The 13,574-nt window shown below is 41.6% G+C and overlaps 1 protein-coding gene across 3 annotated transcripts in view; it reads left to right on the top strand.

Annotated features, from left to right (window-relative positions):
• Positions 1 to 2,779: 2,779 nt before the first annotated feature.
• The window catches only part of cadpsa (Ca2+-dependent activator protein for secretion a), a 174,366-nt gene continuing 163,571 nt past the window's right edge, over positions 2,780 to 13,574 (top strand). For all 3 annotated transcript variants that reach the window (XM_026344705.1, XM_026344706.1, XM_026344704.1), the window contains exon 1: positions 2,780 to 3,261. In XM_026344705.1, coding sequence (XP_026200490.1) covers positions 2,911 to 3,261 — 351 coding nt within the window. In that variant the 5' untranslated portion in view covers positions 2,780 to 2,910. The remainder of the gene's footprint in view (positions 3,262 to 13,574) is intronic.

Genomic DNA, 13,574 nt, shown 5'->3' with positions numbered 1-13,574 from the left:
ACCTGCCAGTACATAAAGTGGTTAAAATACAGCCTCTGTGTTAAACTTCCAGTTACCCTGGACAACAGACTGGACTGTAAGTTCAACACAGAGGCTGTATACAGGCAGAGACAGAGTAGACTCTACATCCTGAGAAAGCTCAGGTCCTTTAATGTGTGCAACAAGATGCTGCAGATCTTTTACCAGTCTGTTGTAGCCAGTGCGATATTCTTTGCTGTCGTCTGCTGGGGCAGCAGCATCAGTGCCATCGACACTAAGAAACTGAATAAGCTGATAAGGAAAGCTGGCTCTGTGCTGGGGGCTTCTCTGGAACCTTTAGAGCAGGTGGTGGAGAGGAGGATGCTGCACAAACTGCTGAGCATCACGGAGAACAGCTCACATCCTCTCCACAGCCTACTTGTCAAACAGCGTAGCAGTTTTAGTCAGAGACTTCTCCAGCTCCACTGTGACAAGGAAAGGTACAGGAAGTAATTTGTGCCAACAGCCATCAGCCTGTACAATGATTCCCTGACAGAGAGTCAGTGTCCACGCTGATGGTTTAACAATGTGTAACTAAGTCACTTCCATTTAAGTTTTACAGTGTGTTTTGTTGTTATTATTGTTTATACTGTGTGTTATTCATGTACTGTTGTTGTGTATTGTTGTGTAAATTATGTTACTTAATGTTTAAATGTTTTTCTGTGTAATGGCTGCTGCAACACCAAAAATTTCCTTTCTATCTATCTATCTATCTATCTATATATCTATCTAAAATCTGCTCAGTCTGACTAGCTGCTGTTTTTTCTCCATATCACTGGGTCATTATGGTATTTTTATTTTGAATGAATTACTAGAAATTAGCTTTTTTATTTTTGTCTTTTAAATGCAGGTGACATAATGAAAACGGCAGTGACTTGTTAGAAAGACAAGTATCAGCTATTAGAAGGGACTATCTCAGGAGATTTTGACAGCACCTCTCTCTATTACAAAGAGAGAAGAAGTTACACACTACAGACTTAGTTATAATAAAATGTTTGACTAACTATCACCAGACTAAAGTAGCAGCTTAGATGGGTACTGAAAAGTTTCGACCTAACAAGAAGGTTAGGTTAGTTGCCATGAGTCAGCTTCCAGATAAGTTCACCTGGATGACTGAGAATTTAGAGATAAAATTTTTACTTTATCCTATCCTGTCTGTGAAGATTTTCACTTATCCAGGTCAATGTTATCCCAAATGCAGTGAAGAATATACAAAAGAGAGCAATGTTCACATTCTGGACAGAGAAGACATGGTATGGGAGAGGTGTGAAAGAAGTCATTCATGTCAAGGTGGAATGACCCTCCCCCAACAGTGGGGGTGTCCAAAGGTATAGTCTATCTCTGACTTCCAATGCAGTTCACTCCCCCAGGTGGCTCCCAGTCACTCGCACCTTGTCTCAGATGGCCCCAGTGATATGAAAGCCTGGTGAAACAAGAGATCGCAGGCTACAATCAAACTATTAATGGCTTAATGACTCCACATGGTTTATAGGCCTGCTATTTCCTCCAGTCATTCAGAACTGATAAAGCCTTTTGGATAAGAGGTGAAATATCTTCAAGAACTTAAAGCAAGTCAAGTTGTCACTGAACAAGAGCTTGGCATCTTTGTCAATCACTGAATTAATCATTCTGTTTTCTGTGATATGCCTGACTTCAGTTTGTATTGTCTTCTTGAGTATTCTTGATTATTATAGTACTTACCTTTTTTTCTTTGTTACAATATTTTTCTCTGTCTTTGAGAATATGCCTTTCAATATAAAATTAATAAAATATTGTGTGAATGTTACAGACCTTTATGGTATTTTGATAAGTTTAGATCTTCTTGTGCCTACAAGCCAAGCATGACCCCCTCAGTTAGTGTTCTGTTTCCAAGCGATTTGATGTGGAGACCAAGACAAAATAATTTTCAGATATCACTTGTCCAAATGTAATCTAAAGAGAGGCTAGGCACACCAAGAACTGTCATCTAGCAGCTCTGCATGACGTGGATATATTACAAATTCTTTACCTGGGTAGACTCAGAGGCTTTATACACATTCTCCTCAAGATTGGGAAAGTTATTTACCACCAAGAGGAGGCTTACTTTTTTCTCCTTTCCTTCCTCAACCAATGCTATTTATTTGTTTTGTTATATATTTAAATTTAAATGTAAACAATCTAAATAAACTTCAACTCTATTCCATATTGATGCTAGTAATTTAATAAAAACATATTTTATTTTATTGTTGGCCTCCCTAGTACTTTCTTTGAGATTATACATTTATCCAACTTTTTATAAGGGAAATTTCTGACTTTTATAAGAAGAAATTGCTTGTAATTTCGTTTTAGTAGTAATATTTGATTAAGTATTTTAAATAAAAAGCTTTTACTGTGAAGGCCAGACAGCTAAGATTCCGGTCTGGTGATGTCTAAACTGATCTTCTTTTGTCTTGACTGGATCATCAGGTGGCCGTTCATTGTGCTCACAGTCTGATCAAAAGCAGCTGGGGATCGGGTTTCAGCACCGCGGTCAGCTCCGAGTCCTGCCTCTTCCTCCTTCGGGCAGCAGAGGAACAACACATCAACGTTTCCTGCTGTTTCTCTCCCTGCGACCCCTCCCCCTCTTATCCTTTTATGACAAATCCCTTCTATGTGCCACTGACTGGCAGAGTTGGACGGCTTGGAAACCACGCAACCAAACGCTTTCATTTTTTCTCGCTCAGATTTAGTTGTCTGACGACAGTTTTTTTTCTCCTCATCAGTCAGGGGCCACAGTCAGGGGTTCTGCGTCTTCACATCTTTAATCGCATCCGTGCCTCTGTGGTTGTCAGTGAAGCAGATCGGCATCTTTTCTTTCTAATTTTGCAGTTTTACTTTTGCAGTAGGGATAATCTCAGTCCAAGCCTCGGCAACATGTTGGACCCGTCTTCCAGCGAGGAAGAAGGGGATGAGATAGTGGTGGTGGAGCGCAAAGAGGTGGCGGCCCCGAAGAGCCTCGGTGGAGCCCGACTTCCACCGGGCCGAGCCGCTGACAGCCACGGCGGCGGAGGGCTTCAGCCCCGGCCCCGCGGGAGCACTGGTGGCCGTCCATCCAGCCCCAGCCCGTCGGTGGGTAGCGACAAAGAAAAGGAGGACCTGGAAAAGATGCAAAGGGAAGAGGAGGAGAGGAAAAAGAGACTCCAGTTGTATGTGTTTGTGATGCGCTGCATCGCCTATCCGTTCAACGCAAAGCAACCTACTGATATGGCCAGGAGGCAGCAAAAGGTAAGAGCATCGTGAAACAGGAGAAACACCTAAATTTGCTTTCAGTTGCCTTCAAATAGTGAATTAAACAAAGGTTTCATCTGCAGAAGGCATCTACCAGACAGGCTACATGGCACCAACTGTTGCTTCTGTAGTGGCACCATGTCGCTCGATGGCTTTCGGTAGAATATTCAAGCAAAACATAAACCAAAAAACATAACCCAGCTTTCAACGTCATAATCTGAGGTTTTATTTTATTTTATTACACGCCCATTCCCAATCTTATCTCAGATAATTTTAATAGAAAAAGTACTTGCTGATGAAAGACTACACAGAAAGCACTTGGCTGACATGGCATTAAATCCACAGAAGCAAATGTTTCTTTTTCATACTAAAATTTATACAAAGATAAATTGGGCCAGAAAAGGTGAAAAAGGTTTCAGAAGCAGTAAAACGGCTGATCCAATCTGAAGAGGGACTGGTTGGCGACAAAAGGGGAGGCTGATAGGAGAGAGAGGGTTCATGTTGTTCCCACCCAGTGTAGTGGCCCTTGCCTTGCCTATGTGAATTGCCTCTGGGTATAGAAGCTTTGGTGCTGCTCCCTTCCCCCCTACCAGCCTCAAAATCAGTCTCCTATCAGGACAAATAGCTCTTCCCCTATTAAGAAATGTGAGTCTATACTACAAGCTTTGTGTATTGTTGCAATTTAAAGATACACTTCCTGACTTTGCTGTAGCTGCAGACCACACAGGGCCTGAGTGGGTACTGTAAGCAGCATAATGTCTGTATGGTTTCAGTGGACTACAATGTGTTTCTAGCTGCTCCTAGCACTCACACTTGAATGTGGGATGAAAAACATGCAATCGTACAGAGGGTCGAGATGTAGTAATCATATGGGAAGAATATGAGAGTAATATAGTGAAGCCCATAGGTGCTTCACTACAGCTGTACATGAAGAAAATAATAGTAATTAGTTATGTAAAGAATTTAAAAAGAGCTTTAGGGAGACGTGTAGTGACAATGACAAGCCCACTAACTTATCCGATGTCTGATATGTCTGTTTTGGAAAAATATAGAAACTCTGGGCCAGACCTACCATGCTTCCAATGTGGAGCTATTGACTCAGTTTAGTATAGTGACAGTGGCCACCACAATGTGGCTAAATCACATCTCTGCAATGTTACAAATATGCACTGAAAGGAGAAGCATCTGTGATATTTTTTCATACATTTGATTCCTCTCTCTCTTTCTCGCTCACACTTTCTCTCTCTTTTATCCTTCTCTTTATCTGCATCATTGCCCTCTAAGCAACCCCGACATCCACCCCTATTCAAAAAGTAGGATTGGGAGTCTCTAGTGGTTTTCAACACTGCACTTTAATGAGAATGCCCATACAGGGAGTAATCTGATTACGTACAACTTCAGATGCAAGATGTATAATGTGCCATGCATCAGATTACGGGGATCAGTTAATCCAGTAGGACCCTAAACCTAAAGCGCACACATTTTGTTGCACAACCTTTTAAAACAATTACTACAATCAAACAATTTCTGTAATTGTAATGAGACTTCTACACCTATCAACAGATATTTTGGCCCACTCCTCATGAGTAAACTGTTCCACTTGTCTCAGGTTTGAAGGGTGCCTTCTCCAGATGGCATGTTTCATCTCCTTCCACAGATGTTCAATAGGATTTAGATCAGGGACCATATAAGGTCACTTCAGAATAGTCCAATGTTTTGCTCTTATGCGTTCTTGGGTGTTTTTAGTGATGTGTTTTGGGTCATTATCCTGTTGGAAGATCCATGACCTGCAACTGAGACAAAGCTTTCTGACACTAGGCAGCACATTTCGCTCCAGAATGCCTTGAAAGTCTTGAGATTTCATTGTACCCTGTACAGATTCAAGACACCCTGTGCAAGATTCAGCAAAGCAGCCCCAAAACATAACTGAGCCTCCTTAAAGTTTCACAGTAGTGACAGCGTTCTTTTCTTAGTATGCTTCATTTTAGCGTCTGTGAATATAGAGCTGAAATGCCCTGCCAAAAAACTCCAGTTTTGTCTTCAAAATCATGCTCCCAGAAGCTTTGTGGCTTGTCAGCATGCATTGTGGCAAGTTCCAGTCTTGTGTTTTTATGATTTGCTTTCAACACTGGTGTCCTCCTTGGATGTCTCCCATGAAATCCACAAGCTGTCACTCGCACTCTCTTGATTGATAGTTTATGCACACTTTTCAGATTCCTTTCTCTTTCTTACTCTTGTTGTTCTGTTCTGCCCATTCTGTCTCTAACCTTCGGCTAATTTGCAGGTAAAGTTGGTATTCCTTAATAGAATTTTCAGTTCATTAAAGAAGGTCAGCAGGGTTTGAACCACATCCAATCCTTGTCAGGATTGGTCTGTCAAGAAGGAGGGTCGCTACAATATAACACATTCACACAGGCCATTAAATGTTGCTCACCCAGTGCATGAGGCAAGAATATATATATATTAATGCAAGAGCAGCTGACCTATGATTGAGGATCATGGCTTAGATGGACACATGGAGCCCCCAAGGCCAGTTTACAAGAATAAGTGAAGTATATTCTAAGTCTGCTAAAAGATGTGAATGCAGCACTATAGACAATACCAACTATGACCATCACTGAGACCAATCAGCTGATATACAGCACAGCAACTGTGATCCTTGAGATACTTGACTATAAGATAAACACAAGCCATAAGATGCAGTATCCTCCATGGAAATGGAGGTTGGAGGCTAAGATCAAGGCAACACGGAGAGAAGTTAGCCAACTACCAGAATTGCAGAAAGGCATCATGAAATACCACAGAAGAAGTACAGTAACATGACCATACCTGAGGCCTTAGGAGACTGCCAAGCAAAGCCTCAAAGCCCTGGCTACCCGACTGAAGAGATACACCAGAGAAGTTGAGACCAGGAGAATAAACAGGATGTTCTCCACTGAGCCATCCAAGGTGTACTCACAGTGGCAGGGTAGTAACATAACAGCAGACCCACCAAGGCTGGAGACTGAAGAATACTAAAAAAGCATATGCTTAGGTGTGTTAGCACATGTGCTAATTTTCAACACCAGTCCATAGGGGGCTTTTAGAAAGGATAGATTACACAATACAAAATACCATTTTAAAATGCAAGACAAATACTAAAAACACAAGTAATTAATTAACAGTACATTTAGCACAGTGCAAACATGTTAAAACCTTTTTTTATGTATTAAGACAATTGTGTGAACAAGTTTGTCCCGACTTCAACCACTGTTTTAATTCTCTATTCTTCTTCTCTTTCGGCTTTTCCCATCAGGGGTCGCCACAGCGAATCATCCTTCTCCACCTAACTCTATCATGGGCATCTTCTACCCTAACACTAGCCAACCTCATGTCCTCTGTTAAGACATCCATATATCTCCTCTTTGGTCGTCCTCTTGTCCTCCTGCCTGGCAGCTCCATCTCCAACATCCTTCTACCAATATACTCACTATCCCTCCTCTGAACATGTCCGAACCATCTCAGTCTGGCCTCTCTGACTTTGTCGCTAACACAGGCAACGCGAGCCGTCCCTCTGATGTACTCGTTCCTTATTCTGTCTAACCTGGTCACTCCTAAGGAGAACCTCAACATCTTCATCTCTGCTACCTCCATCTCAGCCTCTTGTCTCTTTCTCACTGCTACCGTCTCTAACCCATAGAGCAGAGCTGGTCTCACCACTGTCTTGTAGACCTTTCCTTTGAGTCTTGCTGACACTCTTCTGTCAGCCTGTCCATCAGCATAGCAAACAAGAAGGGACTCAAAGCTGATCCTTGGTGTAGTCCCACCTCCACCTTGAACTCCTCTGTCTGACCTACAGCACATCTCACCACCGTCATACTTCTCTCATACATGTCCTGAACTACTCTGACGTACTTCTCTGCCACTCCCGACGACCTCATACAGTACCATAGCTCCTCCCTCGGCACCCTGTCATACGCCTTCTCTAAATCTACAAAGACACAATGCAGCTCCTTCTGACCATCTCTGTACTTTTCCATCAACATTCTCAAAGCAAAAATGGCATCAGTGGTGCTCTTACGGGGCATGAAACCATACTGCTGCTCACAAATCTCCACCTTCTTCCTAAGCCTGGCTTCCACTACTCTTTCCCACAGCTTCATTGTGTGGCTCATCAACTTTATTCCTCTATAGTTGCTGCAGTTCTGCGTGTCACCCTTGTTCTTAAAGATCGGAACTAGAACACTTCTCCTCCATTCCTCAGGCATCTTCTCACTCTCTAGAATCCTATTGAACAAACTGGTTAGAAACTCCACTGCTGCCTCTCCTAAGCACTTCCACACCTCCACAGGTATGTCATCAGGACCAACAGCCTTTCCACTCTTCATCCTTTTCAGAGCCTTCCTAACCTCATCCTTTCCAATCTCTGCTATTTCCTGCTCCACAACATCCACATCTTCCTCCCTTCTTTCCCTGTCATTTTCCTCATTCATCAGATCCTCAAAATACTCCTTCCATCTTTTCTGCACACTCTCCTGGGTTGTTAGCACCTTTCCATCTCTGTCCTTAATCACCCTTACCTGTTGCACATCCTTCCCATCTCTATCTCTCTGTCTGGCTAGCCTGTACAAGTCCTTCTCTCCTTCCTTTGTGTCTAACCTGTCATACAGCTCATCGTAAGCTTTCTGTTTGGCCTTTGCCACCTCCCTCTTCACTCTACGCTGCGCTTCCTTGTACTCCTGTCTACTTTCCTCAGTCCTTTCTACATCCCACTTCCTTCTAGCTAACCTCTTCCTCTGGATGCATTCCTGTACTTCCTCATTCCACCACCAAGTGTCTTTACCTTTTTTCCTCTTTCCAGATGACACACCTAGCACCTTCCTACCTGTTTCCCTGATAACTTCTGCTGTGGTTTCCCAGTCATCTGGAAGCTCATCCTGACCACCCAGAACCTGTCTCAACTTCTGTCTGAATTCCTCACAAGTTTCTTCATTCTTTAGCTTCCACCACTTGGTCTTCTTCTCTGTCTTCCCTCTCTTCTTCTTCCTGACCACCAGAGTCATCTTACACACCACCATGCGGTGCTGTCTGGCTACACTCTCTCCTACCACCACTTTGCAGTCACTAACCTCTCTCAAATGACCTCGTCTACATAGGATGTAGTCCACCTGCGTACTCCTACCTCCACTTCTGTATGTCACTCTATGTTCCTCTCGCTTCTGGAAGTAAGTGTTGACTACAGCCATTTCCATCCTCTTAGCAAAGTCCACCACCATCTGTCCTTCCAGATTCCTTTCCTTCACACCAAACCTGCCCATCACCTCCTCATCACCTCTGTTGCCCTCACCAACATGCCCATTGAAGTCTGCTCCAACAACAACTCTCTCTCCTCTGGGGATACTCTCTATGACCTCATCAAACTCACTCCAGAATCTCTCCTTCTCTTCTAACTCACAGCCAACCTGTGGCGCATACCCACTGACTACATTCATCATCACCCCTTCAATTTCTAGCTTTAGGCTCATCACTCTGTCTGAGACTCTTTTCACCTCTAGAACATTGTTCACAAACTCCCCCTTCAAGATCACTCCTACCCCGTTTCTCTTCCTATCAACACCATGGTAGAACAGTTTGTATCCTCCTCCGATACTACGTGCCTTGCTGCCTTTCCACCTTGTCTCCTGCACACACAGAACATCTACCTTTCTTCTCTCCATCATGTCTGCCAGCTCTCTGCCTTTCCCTGTCATCGTACCAACGTTAAGAGTCCCTATTCTCAAATCTATGTTCCTGCCTTTTCCCTTCTCTCTCTGACCACGAACTCTTCTGCCTCCCCTCTTTCTTCGACCAACAGTAGTCAAATTTCCACCGGCACCCTGTAGGTTAACAGCATCGGTGGCGGTCGTTGTTAACCCGGGCCTCGACCGATCCGGTATGAAAGTCTTGTGAATGATTCGCATGGTTATTTTGGCAATTTTTACGCCGGATGCCCTTCCTGACGCAACCCTCTCTATTTATCCGGGCTTGAGACCGGCACAGAAGTCACTGGCTTGCAACCCCTATGGCTAGATTTGTTTTAATTCTCTATTAAAGATGTTAATATCGGTTCGCGATTTAAGGTTAGTGGGGAGAGGTTAGTGGCCATCTGCCTCGACCGGTTGGGGTGAGTGGAAAGAGAAGAGAGAAAAGAACATCAGGCAATAAAGACAACAACAAGCAGCAAGAACATTGGGCAGGTGAATTGGATTCTGGAGATGTACAGCTCCAGGCCGAGGATACCTGCAGAAAAGTACAGAGAGAGGGAGACAGAGAGGAGGAAACACAACTACAGGAAAGAGAAGACACACAGTTAATGACATGCAATGGTGGCATTTGCATTCATACAGGAGAAAGGAGAGAGGAGAGAGGAGCTCAGTTTGTCAGTAGAGTTCCCCCAGCAGACTAAGCTATATCAGCATAACTATGAGATGGTTCAGAGTCCCCTGATCCATCTCTAACTATAAGCTTTATAAAAAAGGAAAGTTTTAAGTTTAGTCTTAAATGTGGAGAGGGTGTCTGCCTCCAGAACCTGAACTGGGAGCTGGTTCCACAGGAGAGGGGCTTGGTAGCTAAAGGCTCTGCCCTCTATTCCACATTTGGAAACTCTAGGAACCACAAGTAAACCTGCACTATGAGAATGTAGAGTTCTGCTTGGAAGATATGGAACTATGAGTTCTTTAAGATAAGATGGAGCCTGATTATTAAGGGATTTATAAGTGAGGAGAAGAATTTTAAATTCAATTATGGATTTTACAGTGAGCCAATGGAGAAGCTAACGTAGGAGAAATATGATCACTCTTGCTAATTCCAGTCAGAACTCTGGCTGCAGCATTTTGGATTAACTGGAGACTTTTTAATGAGTTATTATGGCATTCTATTAATAAGGAATTACAATAGTCCAGTCTGGAAGTAACAAATGCATGGACTAGTTTTTCAGCATCACTTTGGGACAGGATGCTCCGAATTTTAGCAATGTTTCTCAGGTGAAAAAAGTAAGTTCTAGAGATATCTTTGATGTATGAAGTGAAGGAGATATCCTGATCAAAGATAACTCCGAGATTTCTTACAGTATTACTTGAGGCCAGTACTAAGTCATCAAGGGTGAGAACGTGATTAGACATTCTCACCCTTGATGACTTAGTACTAGTAATGGGCTCTGATGCCTGACAATAAGAGCTGAGAACAGTGGTGACACATGATTGTTCACACATTTAAAAAACTGTTTCAATATACTAAAATTAACAATGTTATTTTTGTTTTCAAAGGTAAAAAGCTTGTACTTCTTTATTGTTTCACAGTGATGCCACCTCACAGGTTTCTCCTATCTAATACTTTGATGAATTGATTGTACAGTGAGATAACTCTCTTTAGATTAAAAAGAGAGACTTGAGACCATGTTGTGATGCAATATGAAAGTGGTGAAAAAATCATTGCATGTATATACAACAGAGCCGCTTGATAAGATAACTTCCTTCTGAGAAAACGGAAGCAGTTCAAGTTAGATTTTACTTTCTTACATATTCTGTGTTTCACTTGACTTTGGTTAAGCAAAAAATAAGGTCTTATCAAGAACAATGCCCAAATATTTTGTTTCACTGACTTCTGTGATTTTTCCATTATTTAAATGTAACTCAAATTTACTGTGAGAGGATCTTGTAGTAATGGAAAAACACACTGGAACAGTTTTTTGGACATTTAAAGTTAGATGCGATAATTCAAGCCACTTTGAAACTGTGTCAAGCCTTGCCCGGCAAGAGTGGGGGTTTTGGCAGACACATAAATAACTGTATCATCAGCATATAGCTGCCAATTGACACCCTCACAACAGTCTGGCAGGTCATTAATGTACCGTACATTGTAAACAATAATGGCCCTAATACTGACGATTGTGGAACTCCCATGTCATTAGGACAGAGATTAGATTTAACTCCCCCAACCATAACACATTGTTGCCTTCACTCCAGGTAAGACTGAAACCATCTTTAATTTGAAAGAAGCCAGTATTATCAAGATTAATTTCGTTCTGAAATATCTGTTGGTTATTAAACTTATTTGCTAGTTCATGAACTGATTCAATGTATTAAGGTATTAAAGACATTTGCAATTGATTGATTATCATTTATGAAATTTCCTTGAAATTTAATACAGTCAATTGTTTGATGCTTTTTCCTACTAGTATTGTGACTACTCCCATTTGCTTCTTCAATCATTTTAGTATAGTAAGCAGTTTTAGCATTTTTCAGGTCACGTATGATTTCATTTCTGAGCCCAGTGTAAATCAAGTGGTCAGTTTTATTTTTTGTTGTCAAACACTTTTTGAGAGCAAGATTTCGTTTTTTCATGATATGCCAGATGCCATTGTTGAACCATGGGCGAGAGTACTTCTTTGGTTTACTTGTCCAAGTTTTGGTATACATGTTTGTCAGGCTGCTTAATGTGGTGACAAATTTGTCTACACTTTGGGTCAAATCTAATTTTTAGTGACAGTTTCCCAGTTTATCAATTTTAAGTCATGCTCGAAATCATTCATTTTTCCTCTTGGTATACCTGTTTACATTTAGTCATTTAGCAGACGCTTTTATCCAAAGCGACTTACAAGTGAGGAACAAGGCAAGCAAACAAAATCTAAGTCAAGAAGAAACAACATCAAAGCAAAGTGCTATTGAAAAAGTGTTTCTGTTTCAAGAGATGTTAGAAAGGGTAGAATTTTTTTTTTTTGTGCAAAGGAAGATGCAGAAGAGTTCTGTTTTCAGCAGTTTTTTAAAGATTGCAAGTGAGGTGGCTGAGTGTGCAGAGATAGGCAGCTCATTTTTTAAGTGCAAAGGAAAATGCAGAAGAGTTCTGTTTTCAGCAGTTTTTTAAAGATTGCAAGTGAGGTGGCTGAGCGTGCAGAGATAGGCAGCTCATTTTTTAAGTGCAAAGGAAGATGCAGAAGAGTTCTGTTTTCAGCAGTTTTTTAAAGATTGCAAGTGAGGTGGCTGAGCGTGCAGAGATAGGCAGCTCATTCCACCATCTTGGGATCACTGAGCTGAACAGTTTTCCTTGGTGTCGACTGTGTGGTGCAGGTACCACCAGACGACGTTCCCTGGTTGAGCGCAGTGGACGGGAGGGGATGTAGACCTGAACGATTGAATTGAGATAAGATGGAGCTGTGGAGTTAACCACTCTGTAGGCAAGAGACAGAGCTTTGAACCTGATCCTTGCAGCCACAGGAAGCCAGTGCAAAGATCTGAAGAGCGGTGTGACATGAGACCTTTTAGGTTGATTAAAAATGAGGCGTGCTGCCGCATTTTGGATCATCTGGAGGGGTTTGGTTGTGGATGCCGGTAAACCCATCAGTAGTGCATTGCAGTAATCCAGGCGAGATAAGATCAACGCCTGTACAATGAGTTGGGTTGTGTACTCCGTCAGATAGGGTCTGATCTTTCTGATATTGTGGAGGGCATATCTACACGACCTAGATATGCCCTCCACAATATCAGAAAGATCAGACCTGTTGTCTGGACTTTGATTTTTCTTTTATATTGTGGTAGAGGAAACGTTTATTTGTTAACTTCCTTACTACTAATGTCATATTATGATCCGAAAGCCCAGTGATGAGATTGTAAGTTTTAGTTATTCTTTCTGGCCTATTTGTAAAAATCAAGTCTATAAGTGTTTGACTTTGTTCTGTAATTCTAATAGGTTTGTCCATCATCTGTTTAAATTTGAATTTTTCCATAACTGATTTAAATTTTATTTTACTACCTTTTTCCTGCCAGTTTGCATTAAAATCCCCTAAAAGTATGCATTCAGTGCAATTGTCTAGTTTTAAAAGTGTATTTTTCAATTTATTATAGAAGTTATTACAGTATAGTAATTTAGTAATACTAAATTTGAATTCATGGTAAGCTCTTTGCATCTAAATTTCTTTCTAAAATAGATTGTGTGTTGCCATGGTGCAGCTACCTACTAACAACCTAATGGTGATAATTTATTTTGGTAATAACATTTATTTAAAAAAACAGTTCACTGTCTAGCTAGGGTGGTAAAATTTCACCAATTAAATAAGTTTATTAGAATAAAGAATAAATGATGGTTGAACAAGCTGAAACAATAATTAAATTACAGTGTAAGCAAGACACTTTATAGGCTTCTTGTATATTTTTCAGCTTTTCTGAAACCCCAGCCATGTAAGAGATGACCAGGTTTTTGCATTGGACCTGGTACTACGGCTTTTGTGGTTTAAGAGAGGGGTGAGGGAAGCTTCCTTGCATGTGCAAATCAACACCTCCTCACTCAACAGAGGTGGA

The sequence above is a fragment of the Anabas testudineus genome, chromosome 5, assembly GCF_900324465.2.
Source record: "Anabas testudineus chromosome 5, fAnaTes1.2, whole genome shotgun sequence".
Lineage (NCBI taxonomy): Eukaryota > Metazoa > Chordata > Actinopteri > Anabantiformes > Anabantidae > Anabas > Anabas testudineus.
Note: the sequence above shows the minus strand (reverse complement) of the source record. Positions and strands in the feature narration are given on the sequence as shown.